The following is a 21,383-nucleotide window of genomic DNA, read 5'->3' as shown; positions in this document are numbered from 1 at the left end:
AATGACAAGTGAGGCTTCATAGGACGAACGCACTTAAAGGGCGACAGGGTTTGTAGTAAGCTGAACACTTACCTGAAGGGGTTAACATAGAGTTGGGCCCGACCAATGGGAGCTCCAGTGGGAGGGACCTTGATTGGTATAGTAGGCTGTACTTCCTGTTCTGCCTCATTCCACAGCACGAGATCCCACCCACCCACTCCTCGTTGTGAGTATTTCTAGGTTAATGTTGCGGTAGGAAGGCACTGCGTTCAGCGGCTGATTTGTGGACGCACAGGTAGTTGGTCGTTGGTCACTGTCCCCTAGGAGGCACCAGTAACTCCCTTTTTGGTCCTTCGGTGAGGAGGGTCCCTGTCAGGCTCGGTGAGGGAGGGCAGCGTGAGTTTTAAAGGGGCAGTCACTCTGACGCCAACTCAGCGCAAGTTATGATGGAATTTGTTCCCCGTGGTTGTGGACGTACGGCGGTTTGCGCCAGTCCACTTGTGATATAGTGTTACCAGCTTGAGAGCTGTTTCGCAGTGCCCTTTTAGTTAAAGTTAATCATAATAAAAGTTCTGGCATTTTTTAATAACTTATACATCTCTCCGTGTGTTTATTTGCATGCAAAATGTTTAGAATTTTAAGGTTGATGTGAGGTTTATGGGAACATACACAGTGAGCCCTTTAACATTATTCTACCTAATGGTCGCTGTGTGGACTCATTTTACATTTCTCATATTTTTTATTATTATTTCTTTAGCTGGAGTATTATACTGTTATGATAATCCTTCAATTACTTAGAATGAGAGGTGCAAACAATCTATGCAATTTGTTACACTCACATCTCACTGGAAACTTCTATTATTGTGAATGAGTGATTCTCACATATGAATTACAGATACTCCATATTATAATGGGATATTGTCTATTCTTTCATACCCACTGTCACGAACAGCACTCACCTGAGCCTGCGTAATGCGTGTGTGACACAGGGTTAACCAAAAAACAACCACCTGGTCTGTCTGAAATAATTAAATCCTTCCCTATCTATGCCAAACACTAGCTTTGCGGTACCAACTATGCCACCACCAAGGTTTTTTCTGAGAAGAGCTGACACTCTTATTTAGGAAGCCTTCGGTTCTTCCTAGAACTAATCTAGCACAATTTACTTTAATCAGAGGTAACATAAACCTCAATGTTCTCCTTGTTTCAATTATGTAGCGTCTTGACCAAATTGTCGCGTGAATTCGTAAGAACAAAGAGACTTGAACTTATTAAGTGTAATTTAATATGAAAAATACATCCACAATGCTTTAGATAAAACAGGTAATAAAAGGCGTACAAATATAATGCAATTGTTTCTTATAAAATAGAAAGGACAAACCACAGAATTGATAACTCACTTATAATCAAGTTTCTGGTGCTGGGAGACGCAGGGAAAATGGGACACTCTTCAATTTCAAATTGACTCCCAAAAGTGAACAAAAACTTAGGTTGGTAGAATGCAAATTAGGGTTTTATAACTCTGCTGGAGAAAACCTTCTAAGTTAGGTTTTTGCTACCCTGTCCTAACTTTTTACTAGTATGACATACAAACATGATTTTACCGCCACACAACAAGTCATAAGTTCCCCTTCCTCGGCATACCACACATGCCTCTGGTAAGTAGGATATTGGAGAACATTATATGATATTTTCCTGTGACCCTATTCAGCTTGAATTTGTCAACATATAACCCTGTCTCTGCAGTCGGCATGTCTGGGGCCTCCCAAACATCTGTTAGATTTCATTGTCATGAAAGAGATATCTTCAAAGGCTTTCACATTTGCGGCCTGCCATAAATGATACAAGGTGTTACAATGGATCCAGGCTTTTATCTACCAGCCCCCCCTGGGTAGTTTGACATAACAAAATGCATTGATATAAACAGCTTCTCTGAGCCATGTCACACTATTCTAGGAACTAATTCCCAAACACATATTTGCAAATTTATGACTAAAAATTAGCCTGCACATGGCACCCACTTATTCAATTATGCAATCATTATTGGAGATGCAGGTATCTGTTTATTGTGGTCTAGTGTTTCAATATTCATACATATTCTCCCTTACATCCACCCCAGTTCGGAGTCCCAGAATATGTTCAATAACATTTTTTTTTCATTTGTAGCAATTATATTAGCATTAACCATTACTTATTATAAACTTGCAGATTGGCCTATATTGCTCTCAGCCGGCTCATATATTAATCATGGATTATGCTGAAGATTTACAATTTTCCACTGAATGTATATCCTGTGAAGTATTCAAAAAAAATGTTACTCTCATACCTACTTGCCAGCTTTTTACTTTTCCTCTCTGTGAAATCCCAGAGGGGAAGAGAAGTGTGGGGACGGATTGGGGCGGGACTGGAATTCGTGGGAAAGCATCATTCTGCCATGGGGGCGGGGCCAAAATGACACTATTCACCGCAAATCATGTCACGGAGGCTCCCATTCTGTCCACTAGGAATAGGGCAGGATACAGGACATGACCTCCTCTCCCGGGAGACTTACTTAGAATTTGGGAGTCTCACAGACATCTGGGAGAGTGGGCAAGTTTGCTCTCATATTTATTGATACTGATTGCTGCAAACATCAGACAGAGGATCACTTGATAGTAATTCTCCTATTGCTATTGCTATCGCAGTATGGTGACAGCAGAGGTAACTAGTAGAAAAAATGCTATATTTACTTAAAAGAGAAAAAAGTTTTTTATATAGGCTATATTTTTAAGATTTTTTTTTTCATCTTATTTTTATTTTTATCTTTTTTTACTGCTGGAACTGGAAACCCAAGTCAGGGCTTCCAGTTCCACTAAGCAGTTATGTGAAATGCCTGGGCGTGCATGTACAGATGGACCCAAGAGTGGCTGGCAAAGCAGTAAGACTACTCTTACCTCTGCCAGCCAGTATCGCCGTGCAGCTGAGTATTACTCAGCTCCTCTGGTGATATTTTATAAGAAATTGTGGTGATTATAGATTTATTATAGAAAATCACTGTTATCGCCGCATCATATTAAATAAGCCCGTAAATCTGGCAGAGGTTTTGCAGAGCTCTAAGGGAAGAACTATTTATTCCTGGCAGTCCAATTCAGACTGGGCTGTCATGCCCTATAAGGGATAGATTCCTGCCCGGTTATGTGAGGCAGGAGTAGAGCTATCAAATGAGGACTTCTTCATATGTGGCAGATGTCCACAGAATGAAAGGGCCACAGTCGTCCAGAGGACTTTGTGTGACCTCCTTGACTCAAGGCCAATGTATACTGTACATCCTACATACATGGTAGATGCTTTCTAAGCCTGGGAACACACTACAGTGTTTTCAGCTGATTATCAGGCCAATCAAATGATAAACAACCGTTCGAGACGATATCATATTAGTGTGTACACTCCAACGATGACCGAATACCACTCCACAGCACATCGTATCGTTTCTTTTGATTTTCAAACCAGACTAAAAATGTCATTCAGCGATGGAACAATGTTGTTCCAGTTCTGCAGTATGTAAGCACTCATGAGCTGCAGTGTTTATAGATCTCTATGGAGTGTACAGAGTCACAATCTTTTCAGCAGATGGTTATGACAGATGAAGAGCACAGATCTGAAGGTAAATCATGTAAAATGTGTTTAGTGTGTACATATGAATCAGCATGCTGATCTGGACTTTTTTTTTAATGGTTGGTAAAATCGTTAATAATATTGCAAACGGAGAAATCTTGTTTAGTGTGTACCCAGCCTAACTCTCATGGCTGCTTTCCTCCATTGCCCTGCTGACATCATGACTCTGCTGTGTCTTACACAATCACACAAATGGACATATCACTGCTTCCCACAATATAAACCATACTTGCCTACTCTCCCAAAATTTCTGTGAAGTTCCCAATTTTGGGGAGTCCTCCTGGATTCCTGGAAGAGTAAGCATTCTCCCAGGTATTGGTGGAGGCAGGGCTTATGCTAGGTACTACAGGTTTTTCAGCCAATTATCAGGCCAGACACCCGATAAATGACCAGATCTCGCATTAGTGTGTATGCTTTTACAAAATAAACGAGTCGTTCCAAAGTCGTACTCATCGTTTCATTTGATTGTTCGTCCTGTTTAAAAATCTTGTCCCAACCGCCTCCTGATTCTGTAGTGTGTATGTAGAGTCACAGAAGCTAACGAAATTTATAATGACACTGTGGAAAAGTCAAAGTTTATTTTGTTCAAATAAATGTAGAGAGTGCTGTAGGTGGAATAATTTGTCCGTTCATTCTAAAACTGAATATTTTGTTTTAGATCACCAAACCTAATGAAATTTATAATGACATTATGGAAAAGTCAAAGTTTATTTTGTGTGTTATAATCAGTGTGACAGGAATTGCTCTTGGACAAGATGAAGAGCACAGATCTGCAGGTAAATCATGTATAGTTTGTACACATGAATCAGCAGACTGATTGGAACTTCAGTCGTTTGTAAAAATCGTTAGTGATAACAAACTGGTGGAAAGATTTTGCAGTGTGTACCTAGCCTAAATGACGCAGTTTTAAAAATCGGTAAGTGTGACTTAAGCACAAACATCTCCAGCTGCTATGAGTATACTGATGATCTGATTAGCTAGTAAACGGGGTACACATGGACAAGCAGAGATAACGAGTGAATACAATAAGGTGGATAGACCCTAGCCAAACACACCTTAAAAGGATTTCCAGCAACTTTAGAGAGTGCAGAGACAGATTTGGAAGACCTAACTCACAATGATAAACTATTCGAGGTATATTTACATTTTAACTTCACTGGATGAACGGTTGAATTTGATGCAGAGATTTATTTTCAGCCTAAATAATAGGGTAATATGTATATTAATATATCTAACTTATTCACTCTCTCCATTTGCAGAATATCCTTTTTAAGGTGTGTTTGGCTACAGTCTGACCACCTTATTGTATGTGGGCAGCACAGTGGCCTAGTGGTTAGCTTTAAAGCACTGGGGTCATGAGTTCAATTCCCAACCATGGCCTTATCTGTGTGGAGTTTGTATGTTCTCCCTGTGTTTGCGTGGGTTTCCTCCGGGTGCTCTGGCTTCCTCCCACACTCCAAAAACATACTGGTAGGTTAATTGACTGCTATCAAAATTGACCCTAGTCTCTCCCTCTCTGTCTGTTGTCTGTGTCTGTGTGTGAGCGTGTGTCTATATTAGGGAATTTAGACTGTAAGCTCCAATGGGGCAGGGACTCATGTGAATGAGTTCTCTGTACAGCGCTGCGGAATTAGTGGCGCTATATAAATAAATGATGATGATGATCTCTGCTTGTCCATGTGTACCCTGCTTACTAGCTAATCAGATAATCGGAATGTTCATAGCAGCAGAGGATGATTGTGCTTATCTTATCTTGTTATCTGCCTTCCAGGCAGTGACCTTATATAACCTTCTTTATAATGCCACCCACCTTTTAGGTTTTAATCTTTGCTTTAATCTGTGGAATGAGATAGAATTGAGATCAAATACCACCTAATTTTCAATAAATATGGCATCCAGTGGCACTAAGACAAGCAAACATACCAATACCACACCTTTAACATCTGATTTATTAGGGCACACATTATGAGCGCTAGTATTAAACGCATAGATTTAGGCTTAGTACCCTGTTGAATTTGGGTGCAGGGCTGCTCTACTACACAGGACGCTGCAGGTACTGTATGTACCTGTTAGCGTCTGCTGTAGCCTGTGGGTCTGGCGGCATTACAGTCACTGGACCCACCTGCTCTTTTCAGTCCCAACTGGTCTGGCTGCGACTTGTAGTTCCGCAAAGTAAAATAGTATTTTATACTTTTTCTTTATTTTTTTTACACCCACCCACCGCCCCAGAAGTTTAGGAAGAACCCTAGTGTTTTCAGCATGGGGATGGGTATTCTTAAAGGGGGGACCGCACAATTTTTTTGCAGACCCCACTCCCTAGGGAATCCAGCACCGTGTTGAACAGCCTGGGGTTGGTTTGTCATTATGCAAGGTGACCCCCTGCTACGTGTCCTCCTGCTATAGTGCCTGGTTTGCCTAGTGCAGGTTTTCGTGAAATTGGGGGGACTCCACGCTTTTTTCGCCCTGATTTTGTGGCAACCAGCAGTAGGATGGCAGCACTAGGGTTAATAGCATTAGTATTTTTAACATTGTCTAGAACTTCCAGCTAAACGTAGAATAGCCCCATAGCTGGAGCAAGAGATACAGCCAAAAATCAAGTTTACTCCCATGGCCGTAGAGCTTGCTACGTGGTTGCCACGCCACTATTGTACATTGCCTATGGCAAAATGCCCCTTCCCCACCTTGATCACTCCCCTTTCTCGTAGGCTGTAGTAAGTGCCCTTTCCGTGTACTGCCACACGGAACAGGGCTGCGTTACCGTCAGTATCTACTGGATCTGGGCATGTGCAGAGTGATTTTGCACACGATACGCTCAAAACCGGCAGATACGTGCCTTGATGAATCAGGCCCCTTGTGTCCAGGCCACAATGAAGTCCATCAAACTGTTCAAATGTGGTAGCATTACACTATTAAGTAGATGTATCCAGTGATAGACTGGTCCACCTGAGAAAATAGGAAAATGAATAGTGATCTCCACTGCTTGAGAATCTGGCCCCTATACTATACAAACATGGGTATAATTAGGAGGAGGGAGGTGGTTGGAGGAGGGACTAGATAGAGGGGAAATTTTATTCGTCAATATTGAAAAAACAGAGATATTTTCAGGGACAAAAATCTACATGGGACTGGTAATAATTTGGCAATTATTTGCATTTTGTTATAACTGTCTCTAGAATATAGTGCAAACATCTCTATAGCCTGCAACTGTAGCTTAATAAATTGACCCCGTAGTTAAAATGGGAATTATAAAGTAGCCTCAGTACAGGAGAACTGCCATATAGTGTCTCTATTCAACAGCCTGTAATAATGTGCTGTGTAATATCCATCTAAGGTTTTTAATTTTCATAGATGATTTATCTGAAGTACATAGAAACTATTCAAGGACAATGCAAGACAATAGATACAGTAACTAGCACAATGGTCACCCAGACAACACACACCACAAAACATCAAGCAGAGATTTCTGTTATGCTGCAATTCAACACACACAAGGGGCTTGATTTATCAAGGCATGTATACTGAGTGTAAATTGTGTTTGGTATTATGGCTTAGAATTTATCAAGGAATCTATTTCAGAATATGCTCACTGTTTAAATCGGTTGTAGTCTAATACCTATGTGAAATATAAATTTGCACAGGGAAAAAATATTTATAATTAATGCTGCCTGTTAATACTAAAGTCAAACAGTGAAAAAAAGACGTTTTTTTTAATTCCCCCCCCCTCCCATAAACTACATTTATTAGGATGATCCCATTGTCTACTGAACATAAAATACATTTTTACAGTTGATCATGATTGCAAACACATGTTATAGCATACATACAAGACTGTCAGTACTACTCGGTACTTCGACCCTGTAGCTGGAGCAAGAGATATGGCAGAAGAACAAGTAACTTTGAGATGGCCAGAGCTTGATTAGGACGTGGCTGTGTGCGTTTGAGTTTGGCACACCCTTTCTGTATGGTGACTACGGCAATAGGCACCTCCCCTGCCCCATTCACTCCCCAAAATCTTATCGTGGTCAGGGATGTGTTTACTGGCATATGTTCTGCTTCTGGGCATGTGCAGAGTGATTTTGCATACAGTGCGCTCAAAGTCAGCAGATACGTGCCTTGATGAATCAGGCCCAAGATATCTCACACCAGAACAGTTAGAACACACTACAGCCTGGCTAGATATTAACATAGAGTTATATTGCTCTAGAAGAGATTACTGGTAAATATGGATATATTGGGAGATATGCCAAGCTGTTATTCGTTAGAGTTATTCACATTATTCTATGGAGTTTGTTTTCAAGCATGTATGCACTTTATCGAGGATTTTCTGTAAAATGATTATGCACTGTGGCTAAGTGGTTAGCACTTGTGCCTCACAGAACTGGGGTCATGAGTTCAATTCCCGACCATGGCCTTATCTGTGTGGAGTTTGTATGTTCTCCCTGTGTTTGCGTGGTTTTCCTCCGGGTGCTCTGGTTTCCTCCCACACTCCAAAAACATACTAGTAAGTTAATTGGCTGCTATCAAAATTGACCCTAGTCTGTGTGTGTATGTTAGGGAATTTAGACTGTAAGCTCCAATGGGGCAGGGACTGATGTGAATGAGTTCTCTGTACAGCGCTGCGGAATCAGGGGCGCTATATAAATAAATGGTGATGATGATGATCTATTTTCCAAAGCTAATTTATAAGAAAAACACATAGTTGCCAGATTATTTTCCAGGAACTGTCAAGGAAGATTTTTGTCCCTGAAAAGAACCCTATTTTATAATACTAACTAATAATCTTTTTCCTTTATCTAGTTCCCCCCTCCAACTACCTCCTCCCAACTCATTATACACATGTATGTACTGTATAGTATAGAGGGCCAGACCATCAAGCAGTAAAGATCACCTGGAATTTCCTTAATATTCATGTGGGCCAGTCCAACACTTGCTACACCTAACTAAGAGCCGCCATTTCAACGGTTTGACTTTATCTTCATTATAGCTTGTAAATAAGATGTCAAAGATGCGGCATTGTTATGCCATATTTATTAAAAATGAGGTGGTGTTGGATCTCTACTCCTTTTACTGCAATTCAGAAAATTTGTTTGGTGGAGGTTAGGGCAATCTTGGTCAGGGGTACTTTGTTTAACCAAAGACACTCTTTTCTCAACCTCTAGGCTCCCTAATCAGGGACAGTCGACCTTTCTGGAGAATGGGATGGATCAGGCAGTGGCACTCGTAGAGGGCATTCTAGTAGTAGGAGGTGACCTAAACTGGACTCTTAATCCAGATCTGGACTCTTCTAGTCAAGCACCAAGACATCCTCAGAAACTCTATCATAAGGTAAGACACATCCTCCATGAGCACCAGCTGGTCAACACATGGCGCCTCAGACATCCGATAGATATTGACTATACATTTTTTTCCCATCTACACGATACTTAATCCAGATTAGACTATGTCTTAATTTCCTTCATCTGGCGTTAGATTCTACAGTAGGCAATACCACCTGGTCAGATCATTCTCTGTTTCACTGACTATTCAAGTTAACCATCCTAATATTAGGCATTGATTACTTCTGGAGACTAAATGAACTTCTCCTGCAGGACTTATAATGTAATTTAGTCATTACATTTCAGTTTAATTTAAGGTGGTTACCATCGGATTTAACTAGTCCTACAATAATACCCTATTCCAGCTTCCATCCTTTCATTGGCTGGACAAATTGGTTGAGGTAATAGAGGAATATATCACTCTCAATGACACTCCAGAGGTATCTAAGGTCTCAGTTTGGGAGGCTCACAAATGTGTCCTCAGGGGTAAGATGATTCAGTTGGGTTCCTTTATGAAGCAACAGAAAGATGCTTAAAAAGAACATCTTTTACAGAACCTCAAAGATTTAGAGACTAGACATAAGTCCTCTCTATCCAGGACAACCTTGATAGAACTGACAGAGACCAGGACAGCTTTAAACAAACTCCTCAATGACAGGGTTAAATTAAATTATCGTGTCGCAGATGCTTTTTTCAGTAGGGAAATAAACCATGCAAAACCAGAGCTCTGAGGGCTCAAAGAGCTACGACATTTCAGAGGATACCCATTTCTCTAAACAGTCTCCTGAGGTACATATCACAGTTATACCCAAAAAGGGGAAGGACCCATCCCTGTGTCCTAGTTTCTGCCCAATCTCTTTACTTAATATGGATGTGAAGTTGTATGCAAAACTCATAACAAATAGACTAAAAACTCTTCGTCCTAACTTGATCCACTCAGACCAGGTGAGGTTTGTTCCTGGTCGTGAGGCCGAGACAATACCACAAGTCATAGATTTGATTCATATAGCTTCCCATTCCAATATTGCCTCATTACTCCTTTCTACGGATGCCAAAAGGCCTTTGATAGGATTGATTTGGGGTTTATGCAAGGTGTACTGGCACCCATGGGATTGGGTCCATTTGGATTTCATGGAATTTTAGCACCCTACAAATCCCCTACCGTTAAAATAAAAATAAATGGCGCCCTATCAGAGTCTGTTAAAGTTACAAACAGGACTAGTCTAGGCTGTCCACTCTCTCCACTCATCTTTGTCCTCTGCATGGAGGTTTTAGCGAGAGCCACCAGAGCGAACCTTAATATTCTGGGAGTTAAAGTTTTGAAGGTATATCATAAATTGGCTCTCTTTACTGATGATCTCTCTTGCTGTGGTTACTAATCTGGTCGTTGCTCTCCCGAATTTGATAGATGAATTTCAGAAATATTTTAATTTCAAAATGAATTATTCTAAATCTGCAGCTCTGAATATTTCTATCCCTCTCCTTATGGTAGAAGGCCTCAAACATGCTATTAAGTTTAAATGGCAGCCAAACCATCTTAAATCATTAATAGAGATATCTCACAACTTTTTCAGGATAACCACTGCTGGGTTGAGTCCGTGTGGGCTTGCGGGGGTGGCGAAGGAAGAGATTCTCCTGAATGGGGAGGATTAACATTATTAAAATTAATATTCTTCCATGAATACTGTAATTTCTTCAAACTCTGCCCATCCATATTCCAAAGTCCTGGTTCTCAACTGTACACCAAATTATAATAGACTTTGTTTGGTCCGAAGGAAAGTCCCACTTTCATCACAACACTCTCTATAGACGCAAGCATCTGGGAGGACTTCAACTCCCCATTTCACTACATATTATGATGCTGTTATGCTTGTTAGAATTGTGGCCATTGATGGTAGCTTCATTTGGTACCCCACTGAAGTGTTTCCTTGGCAAATTTCCCATCCTACAATATCTTACTATTGGCCCAACATTGATTAGTTGGGGCAGATTGCGGAAATTGGATATCATCACTTCCCCAGTCTGACCTCTGACACCATTATTCCTGACATTTCCCTCCGGGGATCCCAGAACAAAGCTGTAAGAGACTTACTTGTACCTTGCTCCTGTTCTCGATTGCAGTCGCTGCTCTGATCTTCCTTGTGCGGTCATGTGACACAGAGGCAGGGAATTTTAATTCCTTTCTCCTATATCTTGCACACTCTGATACACTGCCTGTGTCAGAGCAACAAATTACAGTTTTGCATCTGGCGCTCTCTCTCTGTGTATCCTGTGCTACTTCCTGGTGTTCCTCAGTGTATGACCTCTGGCTTGTTAGACCACTGCTTCTGGATTACTCTCTGCCTGTGCTCCTGTGTTTCCGACCCGGCTATTCTTACTGACTACTCTACTACCTGTGCTCCTGTATATCCGACCTGTCTATTGATTCTGACTTCTCTGCAGCCTGTGCTCCTGTGTATCCGACCCAGCTATTGATTCTGACCACTGTCCTGTCTGTGCTCCTGTGTATCCAACCCGGCTATTGATACTGGCTTCTCTGCTGCCTGTGCCTCTGTGTATTCGACCAGGATATTATTATTGTCCATTCCGCTGTCTGAGTATCAGCGTATCCGACTCTGCGACTCTCCTGTAGATGGTATCTCTTCAGTGTATCCGACCCGGTGTTCCACTGAGATGTGACGGGACGCTTCGGTGTATGCTGATCTATTTTAGCTAAATTATCCTGCTGTGCTTTACTGCTTCAGAGTCTGCTCTCCGGATCTCCCATCTACAGTCTCTCACCTATTACGTCAGGGGCTAACGTAAGGGCCGCAAAACCCATCCCGCCTTGCGGAAATTCTTGATGATGACCAGGGGGTTCGTTAGACTCCACGCCTTCGGAAGGCCTGTGATAACTCTGACTAATAGGAGTCTCCCACAAGACGTAACTGTTTGCTCTGACCCCCCTACTAGATGGACAGATATGGTAACCCTTCTGCCAGGGATCTTTTGGAGCATCTTGCTGCTTGGGTAGAAGAACAAGAAAAGAATCAGGCTCAGCTACTACAATTTCTACAGGGTATGTCTGCTCAACTAGATACCCTTCAGAATACTCTAGCCTCACAGGCGGCTACACCACCTTCTCCGCTTTCTCCTCCACAACCTTCTTCTTCTCCACTCGGAAGACTTCACAGCTTCAGATCCCAAACCCTCCTAAATTTGACAGAGATGCTAAAGCTTGCCGTGGTGTTTTTAAACCAATGTGCCATCCAATTTGAGTGGTATATATTATTTCTTTATTATCAGGACAAGCTCTTGCCTGGGCATCCCTCTTATGGGAATGCATCAATCCCATTCTGAATAATTGTACCACATTTTTGGAAACCTTCAGGCGTATATTTGATGAACCCGGACGGGTCTCCAGCGCAGCGCAGCCTCTGGTATTCTGCACCTTTACTAAGGCACTCTATCTCTGGGCCAATATGCGGTCCAGTTCCGTACCTTGGCGACTGAACTTCGCTGGAACAATGAAGCTCTTGTGGTCACCTTTTGGCAAGGACTCTCAGATCGAATCAAAGACGAATTGTCTGGTCGTGAACTCCCTTCTTCATTGGATGCGTTAATTTCTCTGTGTAACCAGATTGATATATACTTCCAGGAGCGCACTCAAGAAAAGGAGATGTCCCGTCGACCAGAGTTTCGTTTGGCTCTGACACTGCCTGTGTCAGAAGACCGGGGAGTTCGTTAGACTCCACGCCTTGGGGAGGCCTGTGATAACTCTGACTAAAAGGAGTCTCCCACGAGATGTAACAAAAGCTTCCTACAATGGAAACAGGTGGGGGTCCTGTGTGCCGGCCAGCTGGTGTCTTCATTAGGTGTGTCCACATTTGATGAAATTCAAACTAAGTAGCAGTTAGGTGCTAAGTAGCAGTTTGGTGCTATCTCCAATTGAAACATTTTCTGATGTCTGCGGATACCCGTAACAATAGGTTGTTCACGTTTATCGAATCTATATGCAAGTCCGCTACATGCCCTTCACACTTATTATCCCAGATTTATAAATTGCTAATGGAGAATTTTTTTAAAGCAACCCTGAAATTTATGAGAAATTGGGAACGAGATCTAGAGGGGGTGATTGACTGGTTAAATATCTTCTGTGCCGCCCAAACATCCTCAACAAATGTATTGGTTGTAGAACTCAAAATTTAGATTTGACTAAATGGTATCGATGTTCAAGTCTTTTGGCTCAATTCTGTCCTGGGGTCCTAACTTGTGTTGGAGGTTCACCAGGATAGAATATTATTGAAGCATAGATTAAATCATTCTCTCCTCAAACAGCAAATATGATGATTACTGTGCTACTGGTGCAGTTGGCTGAACTTCACTGACTCTATATAAGTCTGTACAAATTTCTTTATAATAAATTGTTTGATTATTAAATGTGTTTGGGTCTGATTATGTTGGACTCTAGGACTGGGCTGGTATGGTCTCGGATCTGGAGCTATCCCTACCAAATTCATCCCTTCTTCCCTTATATTTTACCCCCACTTATGTATGCCCAAATGCTCTTAGCATTTATGATAGATAGTGGAAATCTTGCTGTAACCGACTTTGAATTATTTTCACTACCTGGAGTTCACCAGGGCTCGCACTAATAGGTGATTAGAAATTGTCAAAGTTGAGTTATTCATTTCATACTTCTAAGTTTCATTTAATCCTTAGGGACTATTTTGTATGCTGTTCTCTTATCATTGAATGTGATGTCTTTTTTAATGTTTTCCACTTATTGTATGCTACATGAGTGGATTTCAATAAAAAGTTAGTTTACAAAAAGAAAATCCACAAGCATGTTAAATGAACCATTCTACATTTTCCCTATCCTTTTACCCTCTTGCTGGAGAAGCCCATTCACAGGAGGGTACAACACTTCAGTGAAGTAAGGCACCTGATCAGCACATGTTCAGTGGTCTGCTGGCACGCAAACATTGCTGTAATTGTATTGAGTAAACCAAAGCACCATTACATCCACCAGCAGCATTGTTCATACCCATCAATCTAAGAACTCATGAAGTGTTCACCATCCCAGTGTGTCCATTACAAACAAAAGAAACTTGGACTCATTAGAACAGGCAGTTTTTCCAATTTCCCATGCCCATTGTTTGATTTCCTTGGCCCTCCGTCAAAAACGTTCATGTTCAATGTATTTTTTATTTATTCTTTATTCAAAGATATTAGAAGGCTACAATGATGAAACAAAATATAGCCAAATCCTGTAATTGTTATTTTTTAGAAATGTGCATACAAACACAAAGATAAAATGTGATGTGAGGAGGAAGGGCCAAAAACAGAAGTCTGGATAGTATGCATCTACAAATGAGGAGACTCCGACCATCTGCCGGGGGTATCCTGGAAGAAAATCAATATGGAGAGTCGAATAGTTTCTGTCCAGTATGGTGTGATTTTGGTACAATTCCACAAGATATGAATTAGTGTGCATATAGCAGTCAATGTATTTATCATACTTTACAAGGGAACATTTATTTTTATTTGATCAAAACACTGTCTTCAATAAAAAGGTTATTAACCCTTTAAAAAGCATTGACATCTTTTAAGTTATATTTTTCAAATCCTTTGCGTTTAATCCCTATCCTGCTACAGTATTGAAATAAATCAACAAAACCTTCAGCTTCCTTGTGCCTGACGACATCACACTTTGTGCTGAATAGCAAGGAATGATTCTGGTGACAAGTACTCACCAATTCAAATATTAATCACTGAGCTAGAGAGTGATTGTATCAAAGGTATTTATACAAAAGTGTATTTTTAAGAATTTAACAGTATATTAAAAAGTGGTATTGTGCAAAGTCCTTAGTGTCTTGCTTCAAATAAAAATCCCTACATACACTTACAAAACGAAGACCTCACCACCAAATGCTTTGGCTTTACAAGAGTGCACCTAGCTGGTCACAGGGTTATAACTGGACATTTGGGCCCCCCATGTACAGGAAGCATTGAATTCCTCCAGCTTAATGAAATTCCCTTAAATGGCCAGTCCATGACTGCTGTTTCAGTAAGCAGTAGGATGCAGCCTCCACAGTTACCCATACTTGTCAACTTTTGCTTTTTGGCGTCCGGGAGATCCAGGGGCAGGTGGCCGTTGTGGGGGCGGGGCTTGAATAATGACATCATTTTGGCCCCACCCCCTAAGCAAATGTCACCATTTGGCCAATTACAACAGGGGGCAGAGCCACAATGAGAATCATGGCAATAAGCCCTACCTCCACCCACTTCACTAATAAAGTGGGCTCGATCCGGGAGGTTGCCCTGCTCTCCTGGGATTCCGGCAGGACTTCCAGAAATTTGTGAGTCTCCCGGACATTCTGGGATAGTAGACAACTATGCAGTTACCCAACCACAGACTACCTTGTGGTTGCTATGATAGCAGCCTTGGACTGATCGCTAGAGTAGGTGAGAAATTGTATGCAGGACCCCTGCTGCTGAATGTGGCATTGACACGATACACAGCCCTCCTCCAGCTGCAGACCCAGTAGCAGCTGCACCCATGCAATAACCGTAGATCCTCTACTAGGTCTGTCTATTATGCACTTAGCAAGGAGCACCATTGCACCGCCAAACTCCTCTTATCATCCGCTGCAAACTTCTGCATCCTCCTCTGCAATCCCATGACTTTTTGTCTCAGCCATTTTGCACTCCATAAAGGGGTTCATTGTTACCATAAAGTGCATTTAAAAACAATACTGCCATATGCTGCCAGAGTAACTATATCAAGATTAAGACGAAAACAATGGGAGATTTACAAATATAGCAGATACAAAAGGGATTAGAAATATTTGAGTATTATCATACAGCGATATGATCATTAGGGAACTGTTCTCTACTAATCTTTATAAGGAGCACATGTTCTCATATTCTTATACTGATGGCTGATGTGGCACTGCTTTGATGCCAGTGTTATTTTGTGCAGAGTTTTGTTACTCGGCTATCATACATCACCTCCCTGTCATCATGTCCCACGCCTGTTTTATTCAGTGAGCTGTAGCTGTCTGCCAAAAGCTAACAAGAGGAGAATACCAATGAGGAAGGCCATGCAGTTCTTCAGAGAGTAACATAATAAAAGTAGCAGTGCCTCTGGGCAGGAAAGGGCTGGCAAATTTTAGCCCAGCGGGTAAGACTCGACTTTGCAGCCTTTTAGGTAAATTTTAAAGAAAACAAAATGCAAGTGGCCCAGTGATCCAGCCCAAGGTAGCCCACTATGGGACCGGCCCAGTGGGCAGATGCCCCCTGACCCCTGCCCAGCCTTCCCCTGGCCTCTGGTGAGATGCACAAAAACTAGGAAAAAGTACTAAAAGCATACTTGTCTACTCTCCCAGAATTCCCAGGAGGCTCCCGAATTTTCGGAATTACCGGAAGAGTAGGCAAACCACCCAGATTTGCTGAAATTCACGGCATTGAATAGTGGGGGTGGGGCTTAATTGCGTCATTAAGCCCCACCCCACTGTTCAATGTTGTGAATTTCGGCATTTTATAGTGGGGGCTCCCTGTTACATGACTTCTCCCTGGGATCTCCCGAGGGAAGTTTTGAAAGTTGGCATGATTGACTAAAAGCTAAAACTATGTGTAACCTGGAATAATCATAAGCAAACAGTATATAAATTTAGAGCATCTGTGCCTTATGTTTTCCAGGAAAGGAGAAGTGTGAATGTACTCTTCCTCTGCTGAAAGCTGTTTAGAGCTGTAGACTGGTATCAGACCAACATTTTGGATGCTGCATTTTATGTGTCAATAAAAACCAACAAACATCTGTTGGTAATTTATATCACTAAAGTCTTTAGGATCTGTTCTTTACTTACACACTATCTGTTTCCAAAGTTTCTTACACACAGGAAGGATACATGTAGCATTATCACCTGGCAGATAAAAAGGCTGCTGATAACCAGGTTTATTTATGTGAAAGTAAAACACTCAAGTGCATTACACACAAGCTGTAAAAAGCTATTGAAATACTGTTGAACAGCAGCTGGCAAGGGGGCAGGGCGCCATCTGCCCCCCTCCCTAACCCCAACCCCCAGGGCCAGTCCCATAGTGGTCTCACTGGTCTACCTGCATTTTTTTTCTTTTAAAATGTACCTAATAGACTGCTGAGCCGAATCTCACCCCCAGGGATAAAATGTGCCAATGAACCCATGAACAGCAGCATTGTTCTTAACAGATTAAAAACTTCAAAATTGCTCAAAAAAATTATCCTAAAATTAAGCAGCAGAAATATGCTGCTTTTATAATGCAGTTGTGGTACCAGTTGTGGCGGGAATACTTGCAGGCCAAATCATATTAAATTATTTCATTAGAGTTCCCATCAATACAGCAGGTGCACCTGCTAACATGTCTCCCCTGTAATTATGATGAAATCCGTTTCATTCTCTCAAACCTTTCATTGGTTGTGAAACCCTATTGAGTTGCAGTTATATCCAGTGAGTTGCCTGAGAACTCTTACATCAGTGATAAACAACCTGACACAATTTAAGGTTTACAGATGCAGCCCTATAGTCTTCAAAAGGGCCACACAGTACCTTTAATCTCACTAATAAATTAAAACAATGCATGTAATCAAAAATAGATACATCTGTAATAGCATATCTGCCAGCATTTTACTGTTACAAGCTATAACAAATACATTTGACATTTGAATGTGATGGAGTGTAAAGCTGGAAAAAGGGCTGACAGGGCAAAAAGAGAGATAGAACTGGGGGCCACAGATGAATACTCGGAGGGTCGCCTGTTGCCCATCACTGTGTTACATATGGGAGACTCATTACAAATCTTGTACGGTGAAACAATGGTTATCAATATAGCCTCACAGTGCTGCAGTTGTGGGTTTGAATCCTACAATGGGTTTATCATTGTGTAGTTTGTATGTTCTCCCTGTGTTTAAGTGGGTTTCCTCCTAGTACTCCAGTTTCCTTCCAAATACATACTGGAAAGTTAATTGGTATGTGTGTGTGTGTGTCATTGAATTTAAACTGTAAGACCAAATGGGACAGGGACTGATCCATATAATAGCAGATGAGCTTTCCAAGAAGGCTGCCTCTGCAACAATGCAATGTGCTTTGAGTTATATTGGGAGAAAGACTCATAGTCATTATTATAATCTTGCATAGTAAGTTCTGCTTATTGCACCCAGACATTTAAACAAATGTTACAAGTTATAATACACATATCTGACAATTAAACAGGAAGCAGCTGGGGGCCCCAGGTGGAGGCTTTGAGGGCCGCATGCGAAGGCTTGGGACCATTTGTTGCCCATCTCTGAATTAGACAAAGAAAGGTGTAGTGTGATCAAATGCAGTTTACAGTGTGTAGTTTGATCACATGCAGTTTATAGTGTGTAGTGTGATCACATGCAGTTTATAGTGTGTAGTGTGATCACATGCAGTTTACAGTGTGTAGTGTGATCACATGCAGTTTACAGTGTGTAGTGTGATCGCATGCAGTTTATAGTGTGTATTGTGATCACATGCAGTTTACAGTGTGTAGCATGATTGCATACAGTTTATAGTGTGTAGAGTGATCACATGCAGTTTACAGTGTGTAGTGTGATCATATGCAGTTTACAGTGTGTAGTGTGATCACATGCAGTTTATAGTGTGTAGTGTGATCACATGCAGTTAACAGTGTGTAGTGTGATCACATGCGGTTTACAGTGTGTAGCGTGATTGCATGCAGTTTATAGTGTGTAGTGTGATCACATGCAGTTTATAGTGTGTAGTGTGATCACATGCAGTTTACAGTGTGTAGTGTGATCACATGCAGTTTATAGTGTGTAGTGTGGTCACATGCAGTTTACAGTGTGTAGTGTGATCACATGCAGTTTATAGTGTGTAGTGTGATCACATGCAGTTTACAGTGTGTAGTGTGATCACATGCAGTTTACAGTGTGTAGTGTGATCGCATGCAGTTTATAGTGTGTATTGTGATCACATGCAGTTTACAGTGTGTAGCATGATTGCATACAGTTTATAGTGTGTAGAGTGATCACATGCAGTTTACAGTGTGTAGTGTGATCATATGCAGTTTACAGTGTGTAGTGTGATCACATGCAGTTTATAGTGTGTAGTGTGATCACATGCAGTTAACAGTGTGTAGTGTGATCACATGCGGTTTACAGTGTGTAGCGTGATTGCATGCAGTTTATAGTGTGTAGTGTGATCACATGCAGTTTATAGTGTGTAGTGTGATCACATGCAGTTTACAGTGTGTAGTGTGATCACATGCAGTTTATAGTGTGTAGTGTGATCACATGCAGTTTACAGTGTGTAGTGTGATCACATGCAGTTTATAGTGTGTAGTGTGATCACATGCAGTTTACAGTGTGTAGTGTGATCACATGCAGTTTATAGTGTGCAGTGTGATCACATGCAGTTTACAGTGTGTAGTGTGGTCACATGCAGTTTATAGTGTGTAGTGTGATCCCATGCAGTATACTGTCTCAGGACAAATAAAAAAGCAATGAGAATAAAAAATCATTTAAGAGGAATACTTAAAAAGAACAACGAATAAGTATTGCAATAACATAAGGTAGTAACTGAAACATCATTTATTTTTGATCAGAAAAGTATAAGCTATATTTAGAGACTGTGCTACACATAGAGCCCTGTCTGTACAGGAATATCATAACTAAGACTATTGTTCAGTTATATAATTAATGAAATACACTTATTATTTTGTCCTTGGCACAGTTACCCAGAAATACTTGCTTGAGGCTGGGAGTCTGGGCGCAGAAACAAGTCTTATATGTTGCTGCAGCCAGAATACAACATGTGATAGATGCAGAAGTTACACTGAAGAACACACACCCACTCCTTAGTGATCTTAGCCAATCAGCTGCGGGACCTGAGCCCATCCCACTCCTTTGAGTGTACCATGAGAACCGTCACTGTTATGTATGCCAAGAAAGAGAGAAAGCTGTTTAACTACTTCAGGTCCTGCTAAAAATAGTTGCTCGCAGCTAATGGTAAAAATTGTATAAATCACACAATAAAATGCAACAGTGTTAGAAACTAAACTAATAAACAGACAATGCTATAAAATAGGTTGCAATCGATCACTAAAATAAAACCTTCTATTTTATTATTATTTGCATTGCTCTCATTACTGAATACTACATTAAATGGTTAATAGTTAAGTATGTAGAATATGGAACGTTACAGATAAAATGTCACCCTGAAAAGGCTTCACAATGTAAAAGCAAATTGTAAAGACTTTTGAAGTGTTAACACACTACAGAGAAAATTTGAATTTGCACTTAACAAAAAGGAAGTCGTTTTAATAACAATCGTTTATCTAGAAGCAGACATTGCAGCCTCCATTGTTGAGATGTTCCGTATGGAATAAAATCCCTCCTAGCTCAGACAAAGCATCTGTACATGTTTGTGATATTCTCAGATATTATTTAATGCTCGTCTCAGTATCACATCTATGAATGCGACAAACAAGTTTTAAGGCTTTAGTTTGCACAGGCTTAAACCCTAATATTGCTAATCCAGCTCATGCACAGTGTTTAACACTTACCGGATACATTTAGCTGTCCCCCAAGAAACCATCTCACCCGGCCTTGAGTGAAGTCACAGTCCTTAACTGTTTGGTGTGGTTTTACCCAAATCAACCTCTCCCTAGCGAGAACACCCCAAAATGTCTCAGGGTCTTTGAGTGATAATTGTAGGAGCTCCTGGTAGGTCTGCACACTGGGTAACGCCGTTGACTCTGGCATGTAGGCATGGACATCCCATTGGGGTCCGGCAACGTGATATGATGGTTGAACCTTCTGCTTCTGATATGAGGCACAAGACCTGACCCCAATTCTTCTCCATGGACAGATTCTTGCGGGACTTTGTTGCTTGCTGAGCAGTTGGTGCAAGATTAGTCTGCTTGTGATATTTGCTGCCATGATATCAAGGTGTTCAGAGTTACACTTGCACCATAACCTTTGAAAAGAAAGGATTAAAAGTTTCAACAACTTTCCAGATGGAAGGGTTTCAGTGCTGATGATAACTGCAATTGCAAAACCATCTGCTGCAGCCGTACTGATAGAATTACAGTCAATAGCTCCTCCTCATTTCATATCCAGGAAATGGAATTGAAACTTTTTATGCACCTCTATTGCAGTTCATTGTCCCCTTATATAATCCTTGTACAAATGACACATGTGCTTTTGTGTCTTCCCACTCCTGATAGTTATGTCAACGTGCCAGTTTTTCAGGTTCCTGCTATCTTATTGGTGTTTCTTATCAGCAGACAGATGCCTCTTTTTTCTTTATCACAACTTGCTTCTGCAAGGAATGTTTCTATATGATCAGTGCAGTGCCAAAAATATGTGCTTTGCATGGACAAATTTCACAAGCAATTCTGTTTATTCATAAAAAAATGTTAATAAGGTTTTCA

At 41.1% G+C, this 21,383-nt stretch overlaps 1 protein-coding gene across 1 annotated transcript in view; it reads right to left on the bottom strand.

Moving 5' to 3' along the window:
* Positions 1-21,085, bottom strand: part of ACSS1 (acyl-CoA synthetase short chain family member 1) — a 113,526-nt gene extending 92,441 nt beyond the window's left edge. The window contains exon 1 of the mRNA XM_075203782.1: positions 20,514-21,085. Within this exon, the coding sequence (XP_075059883.1) occupies positions 20,514-20,889 (376 nt within the window). The 5' untranslated portion in view covers positions 20,890-21,085. The remainder of the gene's footprint in view (positions 1-20,513) is intronic.
* Positions 21,086-21,383: the final 298 nt, after the last annotated feature.

The sequence above is a fragment of the Mixophyes fleayi genome, chromosome 3 (genome assembly GCF_038048845.1).
Source record: "Mixophyes fleayi isolate aMixFle1 chromosome 3, aMixFle1.hap1, whole genome shotgun sequence".
NCBI classification, from domain to species: Eukaryota; Metazoa; Chordata; class Amphibia; order Anura; family Limnodynastidae; genus Mixophyes; species Mixophyes fleayi.
This window is presented reverse-complemented; position numbering and strand designations above follow the sequence as displayed.